This window comes from Notothenia rossii (genome assembly GCF_949606895.1).
Source record: "Notothenia rossii genome assembly, chromosome: 1".
Classification (NCBI taxonomy): domain Eukaryota; kingdom Metazoa; phylum Chordata; class Actinopteri; order Perciformes; family Nototheniidae; genus Notothenia; species Notothenia rossii.
The window spans coordinates 77,351,865-77,376,967 of NC_136912.1; the positions used below are offsets into that span (position 1 = coordinate 77,351,865).

The 25,103-nt window shown below is 39.0% G+C and overlaps 1 protein-coding gene across 2 annotated transcripts; it reads right to left on the bottom strand.

Annotated features, from left to right (window-relative positions):
- Window positions 1–16,130: 16,130 nt before the first annotated feature.
- Window positions 16,131–24,664, bottom strand: LOC307021669 (uncharacterized protein). Of its 2 annotated transcripts, none has more exons than XM_079654015.1 (10): window positions 24,531–24,664; window positions 21,749–23,548; window positions 21,133–21,238; window positions 20,447–20,594; window positions 20,221–20,268; window positions 19,986–20,063; window positions 19,594–19,731; window positions 19,001–19,084; window positions 18,285–18,335; window positions 16,131–17,090 (listed from the first exon to the last, which is right to left on the bottom strand). In XM_079654015.1, exons 2-10 carry the CDS (start codon window positions 23,250–23,252, stop codon window positions 17,040–17,042), a joined length of 2,208 nt encoding a protein of 735 aa, XP_079510141.1. In that variant the 5' UTR covers window positions 23,253–23,548; window positions 24,531–24,664; the 3' UTR covers window positions 16,131–17,039. The 2 variants fall into 2 exon arrangements, with proteins under 2 accessions (XP_079510141.1, XP_079510140.1); XM_079654014.1 differs by having other exon boundaries at window positions 16,131–17,502.
- Window positions 24,665–25,103: the final 439 nt, after the last annotated feature.

Genomic DNA, 25,103 nt, shown 5'->3' on the forward strand with positions numbered 1-25,103 from the left:
ACACACACTGATAAAATATTCAGCACCACCTCCACTGTGAAGGCACACATCTATCATACTGCTATGAATAAAGTCATAGAGTGAATAGATATGTTTACAGGAGATAAACACATTTATCTGGGATGTAAACATCACATCTATGTGACAAAAGATTGAGATGAAATGAATCTATTTAAATCTATTCATATTCCACTACTGAGCTTAATATTACTTGCACCTAAAGAGGAAAGAAAAGGATTACATTGATTTGTAAAAGGAACAAAACAGAAGTGATGCTTCTGAATGCAAATAAATGCAATCCCTTCCCCTGCAGTGGATTGACTCAATCTTACATTTAGACTTCCTTGTATCGAGTTGAACTAAAATATCTCTCAATCATAATATGCAAATCTGATCTCGAGGCGAGGCGGACTCTGCTACAGAGATTAAAATGCTTCCACTATAATACAACCAGTATTTTTTCAGGAAGTATCCACACTGGTTCTCATTTCAGGGACATAATTATTATTGTTACTGGCTTAAATGCTGTCAAAGACATAAGAATATAAATCCTCTATATGAATGAAATTATTCCACTCTGGGTGACCAGTCTTATTAGTTTAAGTGATAACACTGTGCACTCTTTACTTCTAATTGGAAGCTGACAAGTCCCAATAGATTAGTTTGTTATGTGTTTTATTAATGATGTGTGTGACAAGTAAATTAACAATATGTTTGTATGTATATGACTGTGTCTGCGTATCGGTGTATTGTTTGTTGATATTTTCAACAGGGGGATTTACTTCTTAAGTGACACAATCCTGATTAGGAAACATGCCATCTGGTTAGAATGGGGGGGGGGGGGGTGCTCAGACACACGCACATGGATATAACCATGGAAACACAAACACACAGACACACACACACACACACACACACACACACACACACACACACACACACACACGCACACACACACACACACACACACACACATAAACACACACAAACTCAATCTCCTCCTGCACTTTATATGTCGTAGCTGCTACATTGTACTACCTTGTGGTAAATGCTTCTATGCTGCTCATGCTCTTTCTGCATATCATGTATTTCTGTTTACCATGTATATGAATGTTATGTTCATAAATGTCGTATGTGACGGGACTACGGATGGAAATTAGCTCAAAGCTAAAATCTGGCTCATTTACATTTCAAAGCATTATTTTTGTTTAAAATGTTCATTAATGTGCATTGTCAAATAAACTATTAAATTAAAATTAAAAAAACACACACACACACACACACACACACACACACACACACACACACACACGTATCAGTATGGAATATATTATTCAACTACACAGTCAAAAAGGAAGCCAGCCCAGTCAGTCTTCCTTGATCCATATGCAATCCCATACATTAATAACACTACCGCCTATTTAATATATTGTGTCTTTACAAGACTCCTTTCAAAGTCCCTCACCCTCCCACTAGATGCTGCTTTTATATTCTATCCAGAGGTAGAAAAAGAAATCACCATCTGTTGACTCAGGTGTCCATGTCTGTTAGGACACAATGCTGTTTCTAGGCAACATGTCTACCTCTTTCACTATTGAAGAGTGTTTTACACTTCAGACATAAGGACCAACATTTTCTTTTTTGTCACTGTTGCCTCACCCACAGAAAAACAAAAACAACCCTTTCCCATACTTTTTGTGCACTGCAGTTAGGACATTGAAGGAGGAAGGAAATGCATCCCAGCACAAAGATCAGTGTTCTGGTTCTGTATTATATATGTATTATATATATATATATATATATATATATATATATATACATACCCATTATTCCCTCTGTGTCGTCTCATAATGGGCAACATTTCAACTGAGGTAAAGGTAACGATTTTTTTCCTTTTATTGGTAGGCATCAAGTAGAGGTAACAATCATGATATTATCTGGCAAATGTCTTTGCATTTATCGTGCCTTGTGGAGCATTTCTCCTTTCACATAAATAACACAACAAACTAGTGTATTTTAACAATGCATATGTGCCTTTTTGCTGACATTTACTAAACCTCAGCAACACCAGAACTAGCACAAAACATGACTGAGTTCTGCAAAAAAGGTGAGGAAGTGCTGGAAACAATGTTGATATAAACATAAACCAATCTTTGTTTGATGTATAACTGAAATGTTTAACTCCTTTAATGTTATATTGTTTGGTCACCTTTGTCCTCACATTGGTAGTGAGTCCTCTTCTTCTTCTCATGGATTTCAAGTAAACCAAAATAAATTGAAATTGAATTAGAAATATGTATTTTTATCTTTTTAAGACAGTAATTGCATGCATGGAGAGGTTACACTTATTATTTGGCTTTTGTTATTCCCTTTATTTCTCTGACATTTTAAGTCTCCTATAATAAAGGAGCTCAACCGTTGCAATACATACTGTTAATTAAATATATATATATATTGCCCCAACTGGTACAATTCCCCTACATTGTTTGGGGGTGGCCTCTTTGTTCTCTGCTCAATGTGTTACATTTTTTTATATTTTAACATCAATATATTGAGTTGCTAAATATTTTTAGAATCTGTGTTTTGAGGTCATTAATTAGGAACAAGAACAGTGTGTACTATTTACAGGTCATAACTCAGAGTCACATATCGGAGCCTCATACTCATATAAACCAATCATTCTACTCACATAGCTGACTCTCTCTCTCACACACACAGACACTCACTTGCAGATCCCTCTTTTGAAAGGCTTCTGCTTTTCACTTTGCTCATCCTGTGTAAAGGGAGCGAGGCGTGCTGAGACGTTTTGCCTCACACTGTGGTATCTCACTTTTCTCCTTACAAGTTAAACCCGTCAGTCCTCACAGCATGATCTCCAGGCATGACTCACCAGCACGACCCTGTGTCTGCGCACGTGCATGTGTGTGCACACACACACACACGCGTGCACGCACACGCACACGCACACACACACACAATACATATTATACAAGAAAATGAGGAGGCCCGTTTTTGTAAGCAATTCATTCATTTTCATGTGTGCATGATTTTCCATCTCTCACCCACGTACTATGGTTCCCCTGAAGTGATGTATCCTGCAGGAGTTCAAGTACAATTTCAAGGACACCACCCATCGTGTATCAAATGTTCAAATGTGTTCAGTTGAATTGATAATTAACTAGATTGTATTCATGTTTTGTTTCAGTTCAATAAGGACCCAAGGACACCAAACGGGCAAAGGCAAGCTGTTTCCTAAAAACAAAACTGACAATAGTTGAGGCAATACAAAGTAAAGAAGGAAAACATCAAGACATCAAACTTAGAACCGTTATGGTACGAGGAATGCAGGAGGGAGACCATAACCACCTATCCATTACTTTTGACTGTTTACACATTTGATCTTGACTATTACTTCAAGCACTCTAGATCTAGATTGGCTATGCGCTAGCTGACCCGCTTAATAACAATTTGCAACAAAAGTTTACTAACTCCTGTCACACGTATCAGTATGGAATATATTATTCAACTACACAGTCAAAAAGGAAGCCAGCCCAGTCAGTCTTCCTTGATCCATATGCTATCACATACATTAATAACACTACCGCCTATTTAATATATTGTGTCTTTACAAGACTCCTTTCAAAGTCCCTCACCCTCCCACTAGATGCTGCTTTTATTTTCTATCCAGAGGTAGAAAAAGAAATCACCATCTGTTGACTCAGGTGATAAGACACCATGTCTGTTAGGACACAATGTTTCTAGGCAACATGTCTACCTCTTTCACTATTGAAGAGTGTTTTACACTTCAGACATAAGGACAAACATCTTCTTTTTTGTCACTGTTGTCTCACCCACAGACAAACAAAAACAACACACAAACACACTTTACCAATGTTGTTTTTGCAATCCTGTACACTTTGAAAGACTAGCTTTTGAGACTTACAGTTGATATACGCTCTTACCAGAAAGGTTAAACACACAAAGACGATTAATATTCATAACATTTAGCATGCATTTAGTGCTCTGTACAGTCCATTTCCACATAAAAAAGGTTGAAAAAGAATCCTTCAGCTCACAGAAACATGACGGTTCTGTTTAAGGGTCAGTCTTTGTGTTAAGTGCTTTTTCCTTCACATGCTTTTTCTCCTGGCGCTCAGTCTAAATATAGGATACAACCTCTACGCCTTTTCCTTAGGCCTGCATGCAGTCTGAAGATTCATTTGGAAGCACACAAGAAAAAGTGTAGTCATATAAACACACTTGCACAGAGGTACACCATCAACTGTTGACCTGCAGTGTGATTAGTGCAATCAGAAAGGCAGACAGCCTCCTGGAAAAAGAGGGGTATAATTTCAATCAGTGGACAACGTGTTGTCAGGTTCAGGTGCACACAATCACACACAAGTATTAAAGTGGAACAGGTTAACAACCTGCCTCCATACATCAGGTTATCAGAATATCTCTCCCTGACCTAAAGGAGCAATTCTTTTTTTTCTTTTCAGTTCAAGAAAATCTAAATTTGCCAATTTGAACCAGAAACACACAACTACATGCAACCAATAACACACATTCACAGGCATGCTTCTATAGATACAACCAAGTCTATGCACCCACACACTTGAAGCATGTTCTTCTCCAACATGTTAACAGAAATCGAATACACACACACACACACACACACACACACACACACACACACACACACACACACACACACACACACACACACACACACACACACACACACACACACACACACACACACACACACACACACACACACACACACACACACACACACACACGCACGACTGAATGTAGGGTCCATTATGGGACTAACCCAGGGAAGTAAGCTGCTGAAATATTTACAGTAGAGTGTTGGTGTATTTAGGTCCATACATGTTAATCTCTATGAATGTCTCTACCACGCAGAGAACCCTCTGTGGCAGTGGTTCCCAACCTTTTTTCCCAAGAGCCCCCACAAATGAGGGGGTGCAACAGCGGTAATTAAAGTTTAAAAGTCTCAAAAATGCTACAACTACTGTCACAAACTGGATGAATGTGAAGTATTTTGTTAAAGGAGGATGAAAGCGTAATCACGGAGCACGATTGGAGTGACTTTGATGGTTATTGGACTCAGGATTAATTCAGTTGGATTCCCGCTGTATGAAGAAATTAAAGGATGCCGCAAGTGGAAACAATTCACAAAGGGATTAAACTATTTAAAACACATGCTCAAAGTAAGCCGGATTTTGCCGATGTGTTTATGTGGATTCAAAAGTCGTAAATAATCTACACAATGGAGGAGAACGATCTGATCGGAGCAACTGTGACAAATAATCCAACTGAAACCGGCATGGACAATGACTATGTATTAAAAATGCGCTTATCGAGAAAAGCCTGGTTTGGACACTTTACGGGCAGAAGAAACATTTATATTAAAGAAAAGATGATACATTTCTGTCTTTTTATGCCTTTAGCTACTAACTTGAATTTGTATTCAAATAAATTAATCAACTATTTTGTATATTTTATTGTAATGTAGAGACAAGGCTTTTAGTGACAATCATGTATTGCTTAACAATTATACTGTATGTAAAAAATAAAAAAAATAAAAAAGTCTAAATATGATATTTGGCCTCAAATCATCTGAAGCCTGGCGCCCCCCCTGCGATCTTTGGCGCCCCCTAGGTTGGGAACCACTGCTCTGTGGGATATTTATTTAACCTGTTAAGCCTTGGGCCTGTTTTTCAGGTCTGAGGCTCGAAAAGGACATTCCCAGAACAAATGACATATCTTCACTTATAAAAGCAACACACTCTCACTCCAGCGTCCAGGAGCGACGCTTGGTCAGGGTCCCGTGCAGGGCCGCCGCTTGCGGACAGGCAAGGCAGGCAACTGCTTGGGGCCCCAGAGCAGTAAGGGGCCCCCGAGGGGCGACACATCTTTAAAATGACATCAGTTAATGCAAAATTCAGAACAACAAATTATACAAAAAATACAATCAAATAGACATCATACATTGCCATAAGCCTTCATCAAATTTGGTTCATCCACAATAAAAGGCCACTCTGAAACGTGCAGTTTTGCTTTATTGGGGCGGTCTGGGGTTGTCCGAAAACCCTAGGGTTAAACCCTAACCCTAACCCTAACATGTCACTCATTGAGCATGTTTGGGATGCTCTGGATCGGCGTATACGACAGCGTGTTCCAGTTCCTGCCAATATCCAGCAATTTCGCACAGCCATTGAAGAGGAGTGGACCAACATTCCACAGGCCACAATCAACAACCTGATCAACTCTATGCGAAGGAGATGGGTGACATGTTAGGGTTAGGGTTATGGTTTAACCCTAGGGTTTTCGGACCCCCCCAGACCCCCCCAATAAAGCAAAACTGCACGTTTCAGAGTGGCCTTTTATTGTGGCCAGCCTAAGGCACACCTGTGCAATAATCATGCTGTCTAATCAGCATCTTGATATGCCACACCTGTGAGGTGGGATGGATTATCTCGGCAAAGGAGAAGTGCTCACTATCACAGATTTTTTCAGATTTGTGAACAATATTTGAGAGAAATGGTTATTTTGTGTATATAGAAAATGTTTTAGATCTTTGAGTTCATCTCATGAAAAATGGGAGCAAAAACAAAAGTGTTGCATTTATATTTTTGTTCAGTGTACATAAGTGTCCTACACTACTAATACAAAGTTATTATTAGTATGCTGTGTGTACCTTGTGTGCACCGCCTAGTGGTTAAAGCACGTTATTGAATTATTTTTGTTGAATAATGTTATTTTTGTTGAATAATGTTATTTGATGATTTGATATTAAGAGTACATACTTTCATAGGGGGAAAGTAGAAGGTCAATGATAGAAATATAGAATATAAAAAATCAAGAAGATACTGTAAGGGATCTCTACAATAAAACAGTTCAGTGTCGGATGTACAAAGATATTAATATGAGGATGTGCAAAGCAGACAAAGTAATTAACATTTATTAACACATTAAAGAATACTTTAGGTTAAGGTCTTCTTTCAAATAAGAAAAAGCGTTGGGGGTATAGATAAATATTAAGCCTGACAAAGTACTAATATATTGCTTTCCTGCAATGTTAACAATGTTGAAGCACTTATTTTAACTGATATTATACACATTAATGATACTCTTATGTATGTGTAGATAGTATAAGAAATGTGCAGAATTTGACAGTTTAATGGTGGAGGTATACACACATATTGATAGCTGTCTTGTAATGCACTGTTGAGAAACCTGTGACACAAGTTTTTCATTCATTGCATAACTATACTGTAGTTGTGTATATGATCTGTCAATACACCTTTGAAAATCTTGAAAGGGATGTGCAAAATAGCAATTATATACAGTTTGTAATGAACTATTAGTAGAGAATAACGATTAATGAATATACTTTATAGAGATGTGAAAAAACACCCCTCAGCCCCCTCCACTGGGGGCTCTCAGGCTTAACAGGTGGGCAGACACCACTGGGGCACAGAGACGTGCTGATGGAGCTCACCGCTGTCTTTGTTTTTATCTGCAGTTAAAGGTTTCAAGACAGGAGAAAGCATTAGTTCATTGCAACATACTTTATTGATTCCAAGAGTTATGGGTTGGAAAACCTCAAGTAATTTGAGTTCCTTCTAGGACATGGGTCGGCAAACCGCGGCCCTCGAGCCGCATGCGGCCCTTTAAGGCCTCTGCTCTGGCTCCCTTGAGCTTAGACAAAAATAAGAAGGAAATACAAATTAAAGTATTTTTAGGACTATTTATATTTTGTTGCATGGTTGAAAATGTTTCGTATCTTGTATTTTGAGGTGATACTGTGACACATAAATAAAAAACAAAACGGTTTTAATTAGGTCAACTAAAATATGCGTCACATCCTGCTACGGTCCCGCGCCAGCGCCTTTTCCTGCGGGTGAATAACCTGACCCCCGGCTCTATGAGCGAACTATGGATAAATCAAAGAAAAGTACCGGAGGAACACAGGATTTAATTATGCGTGGACAGAGTTATATGCTTTCACAGCAAACGATGCTGGTTTACCGGTATGTTTGATATGTAGAGAGAAGTTGTCAAAGGTGCTGCAGCCTTTACGTATCGAGGAACAACCAAAGACTGTATATATAAACAACACGGGAGAGGAAGACAGCTGACGATCTTCAGCCATAATTCAATGGGGTATGTCATTTATTTCAGAAAACACTTTTTGTTATATTCCATGGAATGCTCTTAACATCCCGATAGCAATGAATATATTAAATGCTTTGACAATAAATACATAAACAAATTAATCTCTGGAAGCCGTTGCACTGTAAAAAGCACGACCAATCATCTGAGCCGGCCCGGATAAAATAACTGGATGGCCTACCTGCCTGTCAGCCTTCCATCTGTGCACAAACTTATCTCGTGCCCTCATTGGTCATGTGCACGTTCGTGTGTGTTGGAGGAGGGGCTCTGTAAGGAAGTCTGAAGGAAGAGGCAGATCTTTTCCGGTTGTGTATTTTCAAATTCTAGCGCACTCGAGCTGGTTTCTCCATTCTTACCTACCCCACCGTTAACTCTTTTTAGGGTGCAGCTATATGTTTTATTTATTTCAAAGTGGGCACATTTTAATTATATATTTGTTTCCTTCAAATGTGCAGAGGACTCCCCAAGTGCTGTGTTTAATTTATTTTAAAGTAGGCCTGTGTATTATTTGTAATTCTCCTTATAGGAGTTCTTTGTTTCTTATTAGAGGTTAACAGTTTTATATAATGTAATAATTAGCCTAATAAATTCAAAAAAACTGTAGTTTTTGTCTGATATAACAATAAATACAACTTTATTAGCTATCAAGCTATGAAATATGTTTTGCGGCTCCAGACATTTTCTTTTTGTGGAAAAAGGAGCAAAATGGCTCTTTTGGTCAAAAAGGTTGCAGACCCCTGTTCTAGGAGAATCTCACAATGTTTATATGCTGTAGGGTTGGTACTGTTCCTATAGTCTCCTGAAAAGACCTCAACCAAAATCAATGTATACATCTATTATCATTGTTCATGGAGTATGTGTTTTCAATACAAGGAACATAGTTTATTCCAGGCAGCTCTGAGATTGTTTTTTCGAGTCTCTGCAGAGCAAAGCTTCACAGAGGTCGCTTGTTAACACTACAATGCTAGTTTGATAATCTCAGTGGAATAATCTCCAATGGTAATGGTAACATAATTATGAAAGAAGCATCAGACTCTGATTCTGCAAAGAACAGATATAACAAGTCCTCGAATGAAATACTCCAAATGCATCATGATAACTACAGGGACATTGGTTCGATCATATCAGTGTCTTTGTCTTCCACTGAGCCATGAAATAGATGCTCATGATTTCCCTTTAATCTGAAGGACAAAAGCCTCCCCCCCGGGTTGGCAGAAAATCTCATTATCAACCAGAGTCTGCTTTGCAACACCGACACAACAGCTGTTTCCCAGCCTCACATTGCTGCCTGATTATGTTATTGCTGCTTATGAGACTTCATTTTCTTCTCAGACAGTCATATCAAACTAATGTCACTCTGAGGACACACACAGACACTTTTCTGAGGTGGAATCATTGAGTTTTCACATTTCGACAATATATTTCCCAATACAGACACATTTTGGGAGTTAGTATATATTCAGAGCCTTGTCTGGATGGGAGATGGGGATTTGCATTTACCCAAGAAAATGTGCTCCTAAGAACATTTCCGAGGTGGAGTGAAAGTGCTGTGTTGAATTTTCTTTGTAATGAGTGTTCAGAGAGCAATCACTGAAAGCTGAATGCAGTTGGTGACAGAGCTTTTAGCAGCAGCGTTGTCATCTTAGGGACAGGAAGTTCTGGCAATAAAGATACTTTTTGTGTCTTCTTTTTCTTACAAGGAGATGGTGTGCTAATTTGTGAGGACTAATCTGAGTTAAGAACCAAAGATGAAACTTTTGAAAAATCTTTAGGGTTTAGTTTCAAAGGAGTTGTTTGACACTTTGGATAAATGCTTACTTGTTTGATGAGAGTTAGAGGACAACATTTCAGATTGTACATTTGAATCTACCACCAGGAAACAGTTTGATTGCATAAAGATTGGAATTTACTACACAATTGTTATTTCACTTCTGAAAAAAAAAGTGTTTGGATGAAGATGATCGCTTTTTTCAACTACTCCTTTATGGTTCAAGTTAGAACATGCATTACTGTATGTAAATGAGGTTCCTAACAAGCACAGTGCAAACACTTGTGAGTGTGTACTGTGTGTAAACCCAAATGCTGAATATGGACTCATTTATTAGCATCATGTTAGCATCTGAGTGCAATTCTGAATGAGAGGCTACAAAACAAATTAAACAGTAGAGGGAAAACCCACTCACCAATAATTGATGTGACTCATTCTGTTTTAGACAAGACAAAGAGCTACCTGTGAAGAGAAACACTCAGCGGTAATGATGACAAAGACATTGAGCTTTGTTTTGATTGGCCTAAGGAATCATCATACATTGTATTACATGTCACTTGTTAGACGCTTTTATCCAAAGCGACTTACATACTTGATACTGTGGGCAATCCCCACTGGAGCAATTTGGGGCGAAGCGCCTTGCAGGGACACAACGACATGCTGACTGCAGTGGGGTTTGAACCTGTGCTCCCCTGATCCCAACACCAACGCACAACCCACTGCACCACACGCCTCCCTGTCATAGTGACGAGGAAGGGAGGAACGGTAACAGGAAAGGCAACTTCCACCTGTCACAATGGTGGACAAGCGTCTGTATGTAAAAAAATGGGAAAAGGTGCAAATATGAATAATTGCATCTATGACAACAGTAGCAATAAGGCACAGATCCAACATTTAGACAAAAATCAGGTTAACAGGATGGAGTATAAAGGTTAAATCTAGGAATCTGCCAAGAGAGGTTGCGTAAGTACAATGTACGCAATCAGCCAAATCAAGGAGTTGATTATTGATTCTTGAAGTAAGAAGGTGAAGACGCACTCTGGTCTTAATCAGTGGAGCAAGTGAAGAGTTTCAGTTTGTGGGAATCAGCATCACAATCAACAATCAACATGACATCAAACATCTGCTGAAAAAGACCCAGAAAACACGTAATTATTCAAGGATACTTAAAAAGAAAAATATTGAATGCCCTTGATATTGAAATACTTTATGATTGTTTTTTAAATATTACATCACATCCACACTGATTAATGAGGCATCCCTTTTATTGTTTTAATCAAGCTACAGTAATTGTCTGTCCTCATCTGTCATGCAACAACACGATCCAAACAAAGGTTCAAGTGTTCACTTCGCTGCATGCACTGTTTGATTAAGTAGCTCATTTCAGTGTTTATGTTTTTTCTCAGAGATGCATGTCTGAATCAATCTGCTGTCTCTGGCACACAGCACAGGCGCCATGATGTTGGAAGTGTTGTTGGAGGAGGGGATGATGAGGAAGATTAAGATGTCCATCTGTTGCAGAGCAGTCAGCTCAGATTAGCGTGCTGATTTGGTATGATGCTTGTGCGAAAATGATTGCAAATGGAGTTAAGGAAATGTAACCCATATAAAATAGCAGCACTCAGTGTGATAAATGTTAATCAGGCAACAGCAGAATTCAGCAGGGAGAAGCTGAGTAAATACAGCTGAGTCCGTGTGGTGTTTACTGACCGTTTAACCCTGACCAACTGAATACAAAACTGAATAACGCGAGTGACCGAGCAAATGAACCAATGAACGATTCACTGAATGAGTGAGTTAACCTGTTGACCCAGGAGGTGTATTGATTTTTAAAAAAGGACATCAAATAAAGTATTGATAACTTTGATTATCCTCAAAAGCAAAGTCAGATTCTAAATCTAAAAAACAGGAGATCACCAGCTAGAGGAATTCGACATTCACACGAAACTGTATGTACACATAGACAAAAGTATTGGGACACAGATTGAAGGAGGAAGTAGGAAATTACGTAGTGGAGGAAGAGTGAGGGAGAAACAGCTGGAAGGACTAGATGAGGTCTTTCGGTTTAAAGGATATAACAACATTCTGGGAAATATGCTTATTCACTTCCTGGCAAAGAGTTCAGTGACAGCTTCGCCCAAAGACTCTTTCCAACAGTGACAAAATACACCATCCAGCATCTCTTAAACTCACTGATGTATCTCCTTTGGCCCGTCTTTCAGCCCGTTACTATGACAGGGCAGGAAGTGGAGCAGGACACTCACTTAGAATATTTAGTTAAAAATATTTGACAATAAACTCACCTTTCAGACTATTGCAAAAATAAATCAAAAGAAAGTCAAATGAGCGGCTCACTCCTCTGGAAATGGAGCGCTTCAATGCCAAAAACACCCTGACCATGATCTACAAGTCGCTCACTAAGAGTATTCTCACATTTAACTACAGTAATATATTACTTTATGAGTAATATCTCATTGTTACGCCTTTGGGCAGGTCAATGCTATCTCAGCAATGCTTGAGGAATCTTCCCCACATTTAGCTCAAACATCCACTTGGACTCAAGTTTAACCTGATTTAATTTAAGGTTCATGGGACAAGGTCACTGTGTCCACACAAAACATGTGTTGTGGGCCATAACTTAAGCACTCTTATGCTAATTACAAAAATGTCCCACAAATGTGTTTTAGGATGAAATGAAGAAGCAATTACATTGGTGGAGGCATACAGGCAGTTCATGTGTGTATTCATTTTTTAGTAATACTTATTATTGGATGAAAGTAATTTTTTGCTTAAATGTGCACGTTGTTTAAGAATTACCCTTAACTTTATCTGAAACTAATATGAAACTTGCAGATTCCTAATACCTGGATATCTTCCAAAGTTACAATCTGTTTCAGTATCACAATTCCCTGGACTTTCTTTCCTATTGTAACATATATGAATATTCACCAACCTGTATCTGACTTGAACTTCCAGTCTCATACACGTTTTACTTAACTACTTGCAAATTCCCTTATCCATAGCTTTCATACTAATATCTGAGATAACTCCATCCCTCCTGCAGCGCTGAATTCAGATCTCAGATCTCCCAAACCGTCCATCTCATTTCTCATTCATTAATCTGGATCCTCAGTGCTCACCATATCTATTTCTCTGTGCTTTTATGATCCAAATACTTCTTCTCGACTTCATTTCTAAGCTTTATCCGGACTTTTCTCACAATCTCACCAAAATAAATCCCTCTATTCATGTCATCTTAACACTATCCCACTCATCCTTTCATTCGCTAGCCCCTAACTTTACTGTAGAAAAGTTTTCGTTAAACAATGAAATTAGGAAATCTCGAGCGATTAGTATCACTATAAAAAGAAGTGGTACTATTCCAAGGTAGTGTCTTCATAAGTTTGGCTCCAAAGACAAATCTGCTCTTCTGCTAAAAAACAGTTTTAAGTCAAGATGTCCTGCAGGGCTGCTACTGTACAGACTGCTCAATCTTTGAAGACTCATCCAATGAAAAGGCTCCATTAATGCCTGTATGACAACCGCTAAACAAGCAGTTTTTGATCTGAATAGAAATGCACGTTTTGAAACAAATTAAAAGCAAGACAATTGTGGGCACAAAGACCAAAGCAGCTGAATCAAAGAAGACCTGGTAATTCAAACCTTTAGGTATAGGAACAAGATTCAGTCCAAATTCAGCTGTAATAAGCTCAAATGAAAGGATTTGCATGAAAGGTTTCCACGATCGGGGTAATAATATAATCTAACTGGATGGTTTTACCTCGATGCAGCTGACAGATGACCTAAATGTATTTTATCTAGGGTCGATACTTTTTCTCTCAGTTTAGAATGTGTGTGAAGCTTCCAGGTATGATCTTAAAATGGACTTACATGTACATCGCTGCAAATGTATGTTTTAATGTTTATTTTATTCACTGTTCTATTAAATAAAATTGTGAAACAGGATTTATTAATGAATCTCCTTTCAAACCTCTTTTGAATGCCTGTCTGTTACTAATCTTCACATTTTGAGTGGGTGATGATTGTCAATTATTGGCCGACTGCAAACGGAAACCAGATTGGTTCCGATAGTAAAACCTGCTGCATTCAGAATGTGTTATAGCGATAATGAAGCTCCCTACGAGTCAAAGCAGCCCTACGAGGCTCGACATGTTTACATTATACTCCTCTGTTAGAAGAGAAAGACCAAATAATAGTTAATTGTTCTCAAATTGCTGCAGCTAGCGGAAATACGATTCTGTTGTCTGTATTATTTATGAATTGCTGTTTTTTAAACGACAATGTGTACTATTTATAATATATTTCTATTACATTTTCTAAAATCATTTAATTTAGAAGTTTCTGCTGTTTTCTACATACATGACAAACTTCATTTGACGTTTCTTTTTGGAAACTCTTTTTAATCACAGATAACAGATTGCAAATGGCTTTGCTCGAGGTTCTCAATGCACGGATATAAATCACAGCAAATGGTAAATAAGACAACAGACTAAAGTGTCTCTACCTGTCTATGCTTCATTAAGTTCCTATGGCACTTATGGTCCTCATTAGTAGCCTACTCGCTGAAACTACTTACAGTTGACAGATTCATGATGCCCAAAACAAATGCAAAACATGCCAGAGACTTTCCGAACAAACGTTTTAATGTAACGAGAACTGGCTTTAGCAGTTGACTCATTTCACTTCAGCCCTTTCCTCTGACTAGTTATTTTGCTTTTGAAGCTTTAATGTGATAAAAGCTATTCTGATATGTCAGTGTCTTTTTGAGATTTTATTTATCAGTAGTGATGGATTTATTTACATGTTTGTGGGAGGTTTTAAACATGTTGTTGTATATGCTTTAATAAATAGTTTTTCCCCTTGATGCAAACTATTCCCTTAGGAAAAGAAGGCTGAAGTTGGCCGTCCTACATTTAAAAAAGCATCAGAAACTGATTTTAGTTTTTAAAGACTGTGCACATGTGAAGGAAAACGTCCCCAGTGACTGCATCAAAATACTCTAACAGGGCTGAACACAATCAGACCATCAAGTGCAAAACAGGCAGGTGTGTGTGTGTGTGTGTGTGTGTGTGTGTGTGTGTGTGTGTGTGTGTGTGTGTGTGTGTGTGTGTGTGTGTGTGTGTGTGTGTGTGTGTGTGTGTGTGTGTGTGTGTGTGTGTGTGTGTGTGTGTGTGTGTGTGTGTGTGTGTGTGTGTGTGTGTGTGTGTGTGTGTGTGTGCCTGCCTCATGGCTTTGTTTTTGACCTGCACAAGCTGTACGTAAAGGCCACGTCATGTACATGCTTTTGTGATGCTAATTGTGACATTAAACTATGTGGAAATGGTCAGAGACCTGCATAATGATTTGAAGACCTCACTGAGTGGGGTCAAGGTGTTCCTGCTGAAGTGCCTTCAAGCAACACACTCAACCTCAACCCAGCTGCAGGGCCACTGACATGTTTCTGACGTTGTGTTCTGCATTGGAGCCCAGAAGAAAACATTTCATTATGACCATTGCAAGATGACAATTGCAGACAGAGCCCCCTCTTCTGGAAATTATGGAATAATGCAGATAATTTGGCAAAAGTACATGGATCTTTAATCATTTTCATCTAATAGATGCTTCAGGGAGTTTTTCATCAACGACAGCTGAGATTTTATAATGATAGATTTTTTTCCCTCAGGGGGAAAGATAAGCTAGATTTAGATGAAACTTTGATGCAGTGATGAGATTTATCTAGTAAGTCACTCGACACAACCAGCGGTTAAAGGATCAATTAAACTTGTAAGTCACCACTGCCTCTAACTCAAAGAAAACCGGGGTGAAAAGCATTTATTGATAACAGATTTTAGACAATTCCACTTCTTTTTTGAGGCAAGGACGTTTCTCTGCTGGATTTCAACAGCATCTGATCGGATAAAAGAGTAACGTTTGAAACAGGCACTGCTGGATGAATGTAGATATCCGTGAATGGGACTTGGTTAGAGACATTCTTTTGGAAAATAAACCTCAAACATCACTAGGAGTAAAGTTTAAAATATATTATCCATCCTGTTCCACTTTGTTGTTCCATGTTTAGGCATACATGTGATTTTGTTAATCCTACCAGTGCTCATCTCATTCAAAACTACTCAAAAGAAAATCTTCAACAAAATTCCCATCCGGATCTGCCATTTAATATCAACAATAAAAACAGTCCAGAAACAATCCTGGGTTTTAGTAAAAGCAAGCATGTACAGTAGTAGAGCTGTAAGAGTACAATACAATCTGCAAATACGCATGACAAATATAACTGAATGTAATAAAAGACCAGAAGATTACATTTAAAATAACTGAGGTCCACTTGTTTCTCTGTTAAGAGGCCACTCACACAGACTTAACCTGTTAATGTGTCCATGTGAAGCAGGAGGCCTCAGCAATATAAAGTCAACATCAGCAGCTAGCAGTACAGCTCTTCTAACCAGCATGAGTACGGTAACTGTTTTTAACTAGAACTGGTGGATTTAAAAAGTAAAACCGATACTTTCAGCAATAAACTTTCAGGGAACAGGGAAAAGCTTGAGCAAAACTGTGATCACAGCAAAACGAAAAAGCAAGACATAATGTTGTGGAAAAACTGGAATTTAATAAGAAATTATTACTAGTACGGTGTCAAAAACCTGAAAACAACCTTGCAAAATGATATCCCTGTATCAAGCCAACATGTGCTTTTAGCCTGTATGGAGCTCCACCCTTTGAGGCAACCAGGAAGAATACAGGATCATTACATTCAGTTGGTGTTATAGAGTCTTCAATGGATAGGCCTCTAACCGTGCAAATATCTGTAACAAAACCAACTTAAACCTTCAAGTTTTTAGTGAACGGTTGGTCCACTGAATCAAAACATCCTAATTTAATTCAACATGTTAAAAAAAAAACATAACTGTAAGTATGGTACTGCCATAAAGTCCAGCATGAAACAGTTAAACATTTCAGTCAGGTTAAAAGGGTCATCTGAGAGAAAAGGCCACTCCATTAGGGATGGAAGCCCCCGTTGGTCCGGACTGGTCCAACGCCTCTGTCTTCAGTCAGTCCTCTGCTGGGTGCATTCGGTTGGAATCCACTGCCAAAGGAACTAGGAAAGGAAAATGTCAAACATAAAAACAACCTGATGGGCACAGGTCCAGCATGTCTGGTGGTCAGTAGGGGGCCACGTCAGTAGTTCTTTGCAAGTCAAAATCTGCTTAGCTACAGAATGTTTTTTAACTCTTTGAGTCCCAATGAGCAGCCGTCAGCTGTCAGTCAGGGCTCCCTGGAGTACAGAAGGTCGGTTGTGTTAGCGGTTATGTAACAGGCTGTCAAAGACAAACTTGGACAGACTGTCCCATGTGACCAGGCGAGCAGCCAGTGAGTGAAGGAGACTATCTATCACTCGATCAATCGTTAAGGCGACAGTCACACAGCTCCTTGTGGATTCTCTTGCGTATGCGCGGCATGTCCTCCTGACTGAAGAGCAGAGGCTGCCTCACCGAGAGACAGCGGCAGTACTGACAGAGCAAAACACAGAGAAAAGACCGATTTTAAAATAATGAAATGTAGATTGGCCAGACATGTTTATCTGCCTGCCTAGCTTTTGGTAATGAATGATACAATGAAAATGTAGTTAAAATATGCAATGTTTTTTTGGTCAAAATCTGACCCAAAGTGCAGTCAGGATGAAAAAGAGCTATCAATGCCATCAATGAAAAGAAGAATAACAAGTGGCAATAACACACTACTAGTATCTCCCCCTCCCCTAAAGTGCTTAGTGAGGATTTCTACAATCCACAACAACCCATCTAGTTGTGAGAGCCAACCACAACACCAGATTGGCAAAAGTATGTGTTAAATTACCAACCTAATTCAACCGGATGTGCAAGCTGCCGACTTTGTGCTTTGTAGGAGCACAATTGTCAGGTGAAGAGAAAATGACCGTGGCACACAGTGGCCGGCACTGTGTGTGTTTTTTGTGAGAGAGAGACAGGCTTTATGTTGTTTATATATTTTTTTCAAATATCATATTTATGTCAGGCTATTCCACTAATTGCCTCCAGGCTGGTTGTGGCCCGCTGTCGGCCAATTGAATAGGCCCGACGTAAACAATGACAGAAGCTTCCCTACAGTGTCTTTCCCCTCTCAGAGACTCAGCACAGCTCGGTTTATATTTCCAGGAAGAAAAGCAGAAAAGCAGAAAATAGAGAAAACAGGGACAGAACATGATGAAAAGAGATCAAATAAATCGATGATGGAACGAAGGACAGTTGAATAGCGGGAATGAATAATGTCTAACCTCGAGGACGAAGACTCCACAGTCGCTGTCGTTTCTCTGCTGAGGAATGCCCTGAGGAGGCAAAATGTCACAGTCAAACGGGAGCAAACATGTCAGAGTTACATCTTCTTCTAGAATGAAATGCTGATGGATCTATATGTACTAATCTACTGTGCATGCATACAATAATTACATCAAGGTATCTAAAAGTGATGTTCAGGGTTAGAGTCGGTCAACAACATTACTGACAAAAACATTGTGTTTGTTCAATAAATGGCTTAATAAAAGAATAAACCCAGCAGATGTGAATATAATTATTATATGCTGGAATTATTTTTAGCAGAATGCTTTTGATACTTTAGTATAATTTGAATGGTATTGCTGACTTTGTGGTTCACCCTAATCATTTGACAAATACAGGTAGAGATGTTGTTGATACCATTGTTGTAGGAATCGGGTAGCAGGTGACATATGTTGTTTTTATGTAGCATTATTAATCTTAGAAATGTTATGAAGACGTGATATTGGATCGTTGCATAGACTTGTGTTTACTCCTACCGATCGTGCATTTAGGCTGTAATGGAGGCACTTTCCTCAAAAGGTATCGACACAACTCTATAAAGAAAGAGTCTTCCACCTTTTGCTTTGGACTAACATCAACTGTGGCAGGCAACATAAATGCTTCCAGGACACAAGGTGAGCACAGCGTGAGCAGAACAGTCAGGGTTCAAGGTCACCTTGATGATGGTAATCTTCCAGCCTTTCTGGAAAGCTGTCTGCTGCTTCTCTCTGGCTTCAGACTGAAGGTATTTCATTATGTTCTGATAGTGAAACACACACACAGAGAACACAATTATGGATTGTCCCAGCAGCAAACATTTTCAACAAACAGCAATATCAATTCAGTTTCCATAATAAAGACGGTAATGTGCCAGCATTTTAAAGGGAGAGCAGATATAGTATCATCAACAAATCAACACTTCTCAGTCTTTCATGCAGATGGTGAAAAACGAGCTACATTTTAACCTGAAAATGATATGGCTTGGGGTCCGTAATTTGTCTTTCACAAATGAATCTATTAATTTACTATCAAAGTAAGTTCTGCTTTATGGCGAAAAACCTGGATTTTCAAAGAAACCACTCTGTCTATGTGCTCAAACTGAGAAAGCAACCATTAGTCGTGTAGAGTCTCTAGCTAAAAAATTATGTATCAATAATGTACGCGAGCAGAGAAAAACAGGATGTTGCAGTTAAAAGAGTTAAAAAATGGCCAAAAACAAACAACGAGGAATTCCAACCCAAAAACATCCATAAACACAGAGGCTCTCACATCTGTGGTGTGTCTGAAGACGATGCCTTGGCTGTCATAGTAGCTGATGGTTTTGGTTGCCATGGTGACCGTAATGAGAGACCAGTGGATTTCTAAATGGATGGGGAAGAGCAGCAGCCACTTGGAGAACAGGTCAACCTGCAATAATCCCACAAATTAACATAAATACAAATTAAAGCTCTTCAAATGCCAACACTTTAAAAAGTCAAACTACAGGACAAACAGTTCCTTCAGCATTTCTGTTGAGCACTAGTTTGCTGGCTGATTTCATTTATTCCAAGTTTAAAAGTAGGCACTACAAATAAGTCAGAAGTTAAAGTGTGAATTTCAGCTTTTGAAGCCAGTCTTAAAGCAACTGGAGAATGGCTAAACTGTTGAATCTTCATCCTTACTTTTTTAGTCCATCTCTTCACACCCTCGTAACCCTTGGCAACAAGCTGTTTGTGGAAAAAGCTGTTGAAAAAATGAACCTGAGATACAGACACAAAAATAAATGACTTTAAACACATTTCACAATTAAAAGAAGGACACATTGTGCTCATGTTCAGGCTCATACTTATTTTTGTACATTTATACATAAATATCTTTTTATATAAATGTTCTTTGTTTTGACACATCCTCACTTACCTTGTGTTGTGTTGCCTCCATGATGAGTTCTCCATACATATTGATGATCTGAGCAAACAGCAAAACACACAGTTTCAATGTAAGATCCTCACAAGACAAACATATTTTATACTTCTTGTTATCATTGCCGGATATGAGTTTTAGAGTGACCAATGTGTTCGAAGTTAGAAGAAGTGTGATGGAATAATTATTTGATGTCACTGTACAACGCTTCATCTGTGTTTACCTGGTCATTGAGCCAGTTTTGTTCCTCCAGTGTGCTGAGGTCCTCCAAGCCCAGGGTGTGTTTGTTATACGACAACATGAAGCCTGCGATAGGAGCAGAGGCCAGCCCCGCCCTGTACCGAGTCATCTCCCTTTTGATGTCCAGGCCGCTGAAACAAAAACAAGAAGATCAAATGAAGTAGAAATGTTATACAAATCTACGACCTTTTCATTAATACCCGCAAGGACATTTGAAAAGAGTGACATTTCATAAAAGGAAAGAGATCCCATGAGTATCATAACAATAACATTTCTTAAAAAAGGAAGGATTAAAGGTTTGAACAGAAACGAAGCTGCTAGTGTAATTTTAACAACCGTGCTTCCCAAGAGAGTTTTAACGATAGAATAATCTGAAAACCATATTGGCTAGATTTGGAAAAATTAGAACATAATAACATACCATGCCGAAATAATAAATGGTTCCATATGAACTGTAAATAACACAAAAGTAGAGTTGTGTTATATAAGTCCCACATAACCAGCAAACTCCTATTTACAAAGCTTCATTATCATTGTTTATGGCTTATATGTTTTACCTAATTTTTGTCAACCTGTGACATGAATTACTAGTTTAATGTGTGATTGAGTGATTCAGATAAACCATCAAGCGGTGTGTGAGTTTGGGTGTGTGTGTCTTTGTAGACTAACCGGTTGCTGAGGTGAGTGTTGCCTTTCTTCTTCAGGTGTTCCAGGACATCATTCTCACTTAGAGGATTAAAACTTCCATACTTCATGTAAAAGCTCTCCAGAAACTCTGAAAGATTAGATAGATGATCTGCTAGCTTAACAACACCAACATGTTTTGTTTTCTCTGAGCTTAACACCCACATTTCTTTGGATTAGACTTGAGTAAACATACACAATGCTGGAATTTGCACATTGATTCCCAATGAAACAGTATTCCCTTGCAGTGTATGACGAACAAACATTTATGTTTTATGTCATAGGAAAAAGAACTCAAAACATTTTATTTCAAGGAAGAAATAATTATTTGTATTGTGTCTTTAAATTGTTAAAGAGAAACATTGGATACCCATTGATTCATAAAACATGCAGAGGACAACTGTTTTCATGAAAACTATGTGTGTAGGAAATTCAGTTCTTCTAGGAAAATGCCCCTTAAACATTCTTAGTGTATGTTTCAAGGATGAGGTCACATGGTTTTTATGATTATCATATGACAGGAAAAGTGCAATCCAAGACTTTGTGTGTTAAAAAAGATCAATGATCTACTACGCTTCAACAAAATGAGAACAAATCTTACCGTGGATCATATCCGTAAGCTGCTCCAGGCTTTCTTTATTCTTCCTCTCTCCATCTATCACTTGTCCATTGGTTCCTTCTGAGGTTTCTTTGCCCCACACCTCCTCCTCCAGCCCCCCCCTGTCCCAGGTTTCAGAGTTACAGTACAGCCGGTGGTCTCTTAATGCCCAGCTGTGCTGCATGCTGCACACTGTGATTGGTCCCTGGAACGAAGGAGCAACCGGAGCTGGGTGAGAAGCATCCACCTCCATGAGTGTGGAGCAGTTGTTCACTGTTGGTGAAGCGTCTTTTCCATTGGACTGAGTTACTGGTACAGTTCTGTCAGGTGTCTTGTCCACATGCATCTCAGAGTCCAGGTCCTTGGGAGACCCTGACATTGAACCTGGACTGGACAGCAGTGAGGTGGATACTAGTCCATTTTTCGTTACATTCGTCATCACGTTACCCTCTTTCGTCTCCTCCTCAGTGTCACTCAGGTTTACAGTGTCTCCATTTGCAATGGGAGGATTAACTGAGCTGGGGCAAGTTTGCTCTTCATGTACAATCTCTGAATCATTGTTTTGACCCTGCTTCTGCATTGAAACAACTGGAGATATTGCATGGCTTTTTGAATGAATGACAACACCACTTAAACCCGCCAACTTTCTTTCACCATCTACTTCCATTTTTGATGCAGACGTAGCTATCGCCCTTCCCCTCGCCCCTCTCCCTCTGACTAATGGGAATCCCCTGCCTGCCATTCCTAGCATTGCAACATCCCTGCTACAACTGCCTACTTTCCCACCTAACCCTTCTATCAACACATCCCCCTTAATCTGCCTATTTTTTTTCTCTGGAGCAACATAGTGCTTTATTGGTTCCTCCTGCAGCGAGACTGTGACGGGTGGAGCACCAGGAGCTTCTGACTTAGTATCAGCAACGACTGCAGTCCTTTGCACCTTCTCATATCGATCATGGTCACACTCTGCTTCCTTAACTGCCTCCTTGGCCAAATCAAAACACTTTATCCTTGTTAGCTGGCCATCCACTTTCCTTTTTGGGGTGACCCCGAGGTCCCTACTAAGCCCCCTTCCTCTCCCTCTCCCCCTTCCTCTGCCCGAAGTATGGGCATTGTGTCCTGCACTGTTGGGGCCACAGCAGTCACAGGCTTTAGGGATCCTCTTCCTGCCGGACGTACGGCCATTAACTGAGCCCTGAGAGGCGGTAGGTGTCTGTTGAGCGGACCAGGCTGACGCTGGGCTTAAAAAGGTAGTAAGTGCTTCTGCTTTGATTACAACATGGGGCTTGGTATCAGCAGAAATTGGAGTTGAGGGTTGTGTTGATTCTGAGTTTGAAGAAAGGTCTGTGTGGAGGGGTTTGGAAGGAGTCTGGGTTAGGTCTTGATGGGTAGTATCTCCAGGTGGAGGCACCAGAGGTGGAGCTCCTTGCAGAGAAGGTGCTGAAGCAGGAACAGTTAAATGAGTGGATGATGTTGTCATTGGGGATGCAGAGCCGCTGTGAACCATGACGTCCTCCTTTGGCTCTTCAACCCCATCCCCAACTCAACCTCTCCGCACTCCTGTCCTCTCCTTTCCCAGTGTCCTCTAAACTTTAGATGTTGTGGTTTGTTCCTTCCTTGATTTTCCTTCAGGTTGTTTTCCTTCAAGTACTTTTGGTGTGTAGGAATAAAGTTGCCCTCAAGCCTTTTCCACCATAGTGGTCATTGACTCGAACATGAAAGATATTAACCTGTTCCTCCGTGAGAGGTGGACTCTGTTTGGAATCCTAACACCATGGTCTTCTTATTAGAAAAGTAAGGAAACTGGGAGACAGAACAAGAGTGAAGAGACATTTTAGCAAGCTTCTCTAAAATAAATATGTGATGTTTTAAAGTGCAAAGCATGACTCATATAAAATCAAATGAATCTATTCAGTATATATAATTCAGCAAAAAAAAAACAGACATTTATTCTGAGCCTATTTCAAAACTGAAGAAGCAATAGTTCTAACAAATGTCCTTATGGATATTAAAATAGATAACACATTTAAAATACACACATTTAATTCTTAGTAACAACCTTACATTACCCACATCTAACGTCGATGTTACTCTGTGCAACAGTAAGATTATCTTTAAATTACACGTGGATAACTGTTCAGAAACAGTATGTGATTATGTAGTTTTAGCTTGCAATTATTTCACTAACACACAACAAGTACTTAACTGAGACTGCAAGTCAAAAAAGCTTTACTTCTCAAAGAGGTGTTATTTCGTTTGGAAGCTAACCTCGTAGCTGCCGTTAGCAAAACAGCAGCCAAATGTATCAATTATTGAGCAGCAACATGAAGGTGTATGAAGATAAATTGACCATAAGCAGCCTTGTTAGGGGTTAGCATATTTGCAAGTGTCTGCTAAAACTACCACAACCAATTTAGTTAATAAGTATAAAAACAAACATTCCGTTAGCTCAGGCGGTTCAACACGGGGCTGCAGGGACACTCCAACACACCGTTTGAGAATCTAATGTACCATCCGATGATTAAACTAGCTCAAGTATTGCATTTCACAAATTATGCATAAATTAGTAATTCACTGGAAGCTAGCTAAGTTAGCTAGGTTAGCTAGCTGCAGCCAAAACACAGGCGAAAACACAAAGCAGCGACTTCACACATTTCCTCCATTTTCGGTAGGAAGCTGGAGGCTTCTAAAGACACAGGTGATGACGCCGATCTATATTTAAAATGACAAGAAGCACAAGCCAAAAGCATGAAGAAAAGTGAAAAGAAAGCCCATTATACTCTACCTTGTCTATGATATAAATTGAGTTGGTCTGACCACGATTTGAAGAAACAACAATTCAAGCAGTCGTCGCTTCTTGATTGCGTCACTGCGTTTGGATCATCTTCGGCTGCCTCCGAATCCCCTCCCGAAGTAACCCCTCCAATTGCTTAATCAATATTTCAATGTCATCTTCCTCTTCAACTGTCTATCCATAAAATGAGGTTTCTATATTGCACAAGAGACTATTTCTCCATTTATATTTACTTTTATTGGCATTAGCCCGCATGTAAATCACAGGATATATTTTACTCTTAATTTCAAGCTACTGTACATATGTATATATTATACAAATATATTCTGTATATTTTATGTTTAGATACTCCTCTGAATATATGTATCTTTTTTTACTGAGAATATGTCGAAACAGTTGTTAAATATTTATCTTTATTTTATTTGTAATTTACATTGTACATTTGTAATCCTTGTAGATTGAATAATTTTCCTATAATAATATAATCTTTACTATAGAATAACTATTATGCATGATATATTACAAGTACTATTATGGTATATAATCCCTTTGATCATTATTATG

What these genes read in the sequence shown, in the direction of transcription:
- LOC307021669 (XM_079654014.1), bottom strand. Translation starts at nt 23,252, where the DNA reads ATGGTTCACAGCGGCTCTGCATCCCCAATGACAACATCATCCACTCAT. An exon ending in AAAACTGGCTCAATGACCAG is followed by an intron (nt 20,269 to 20,446) that starts GTAAACACAGAT and finishes CTGTTTGCTCAG; the next exon opens with ATCATCAATATGTATGGAGA. An exon ending in GTGGAGTCTTCGTCCTCGAG is followed by an intron (nt 17,503 to 18,284) that starts GTTAGACATTAT and finishes TTGCTCTGTCAG; the next exon opens with TACTGCCGCTGTCTCTCGGT.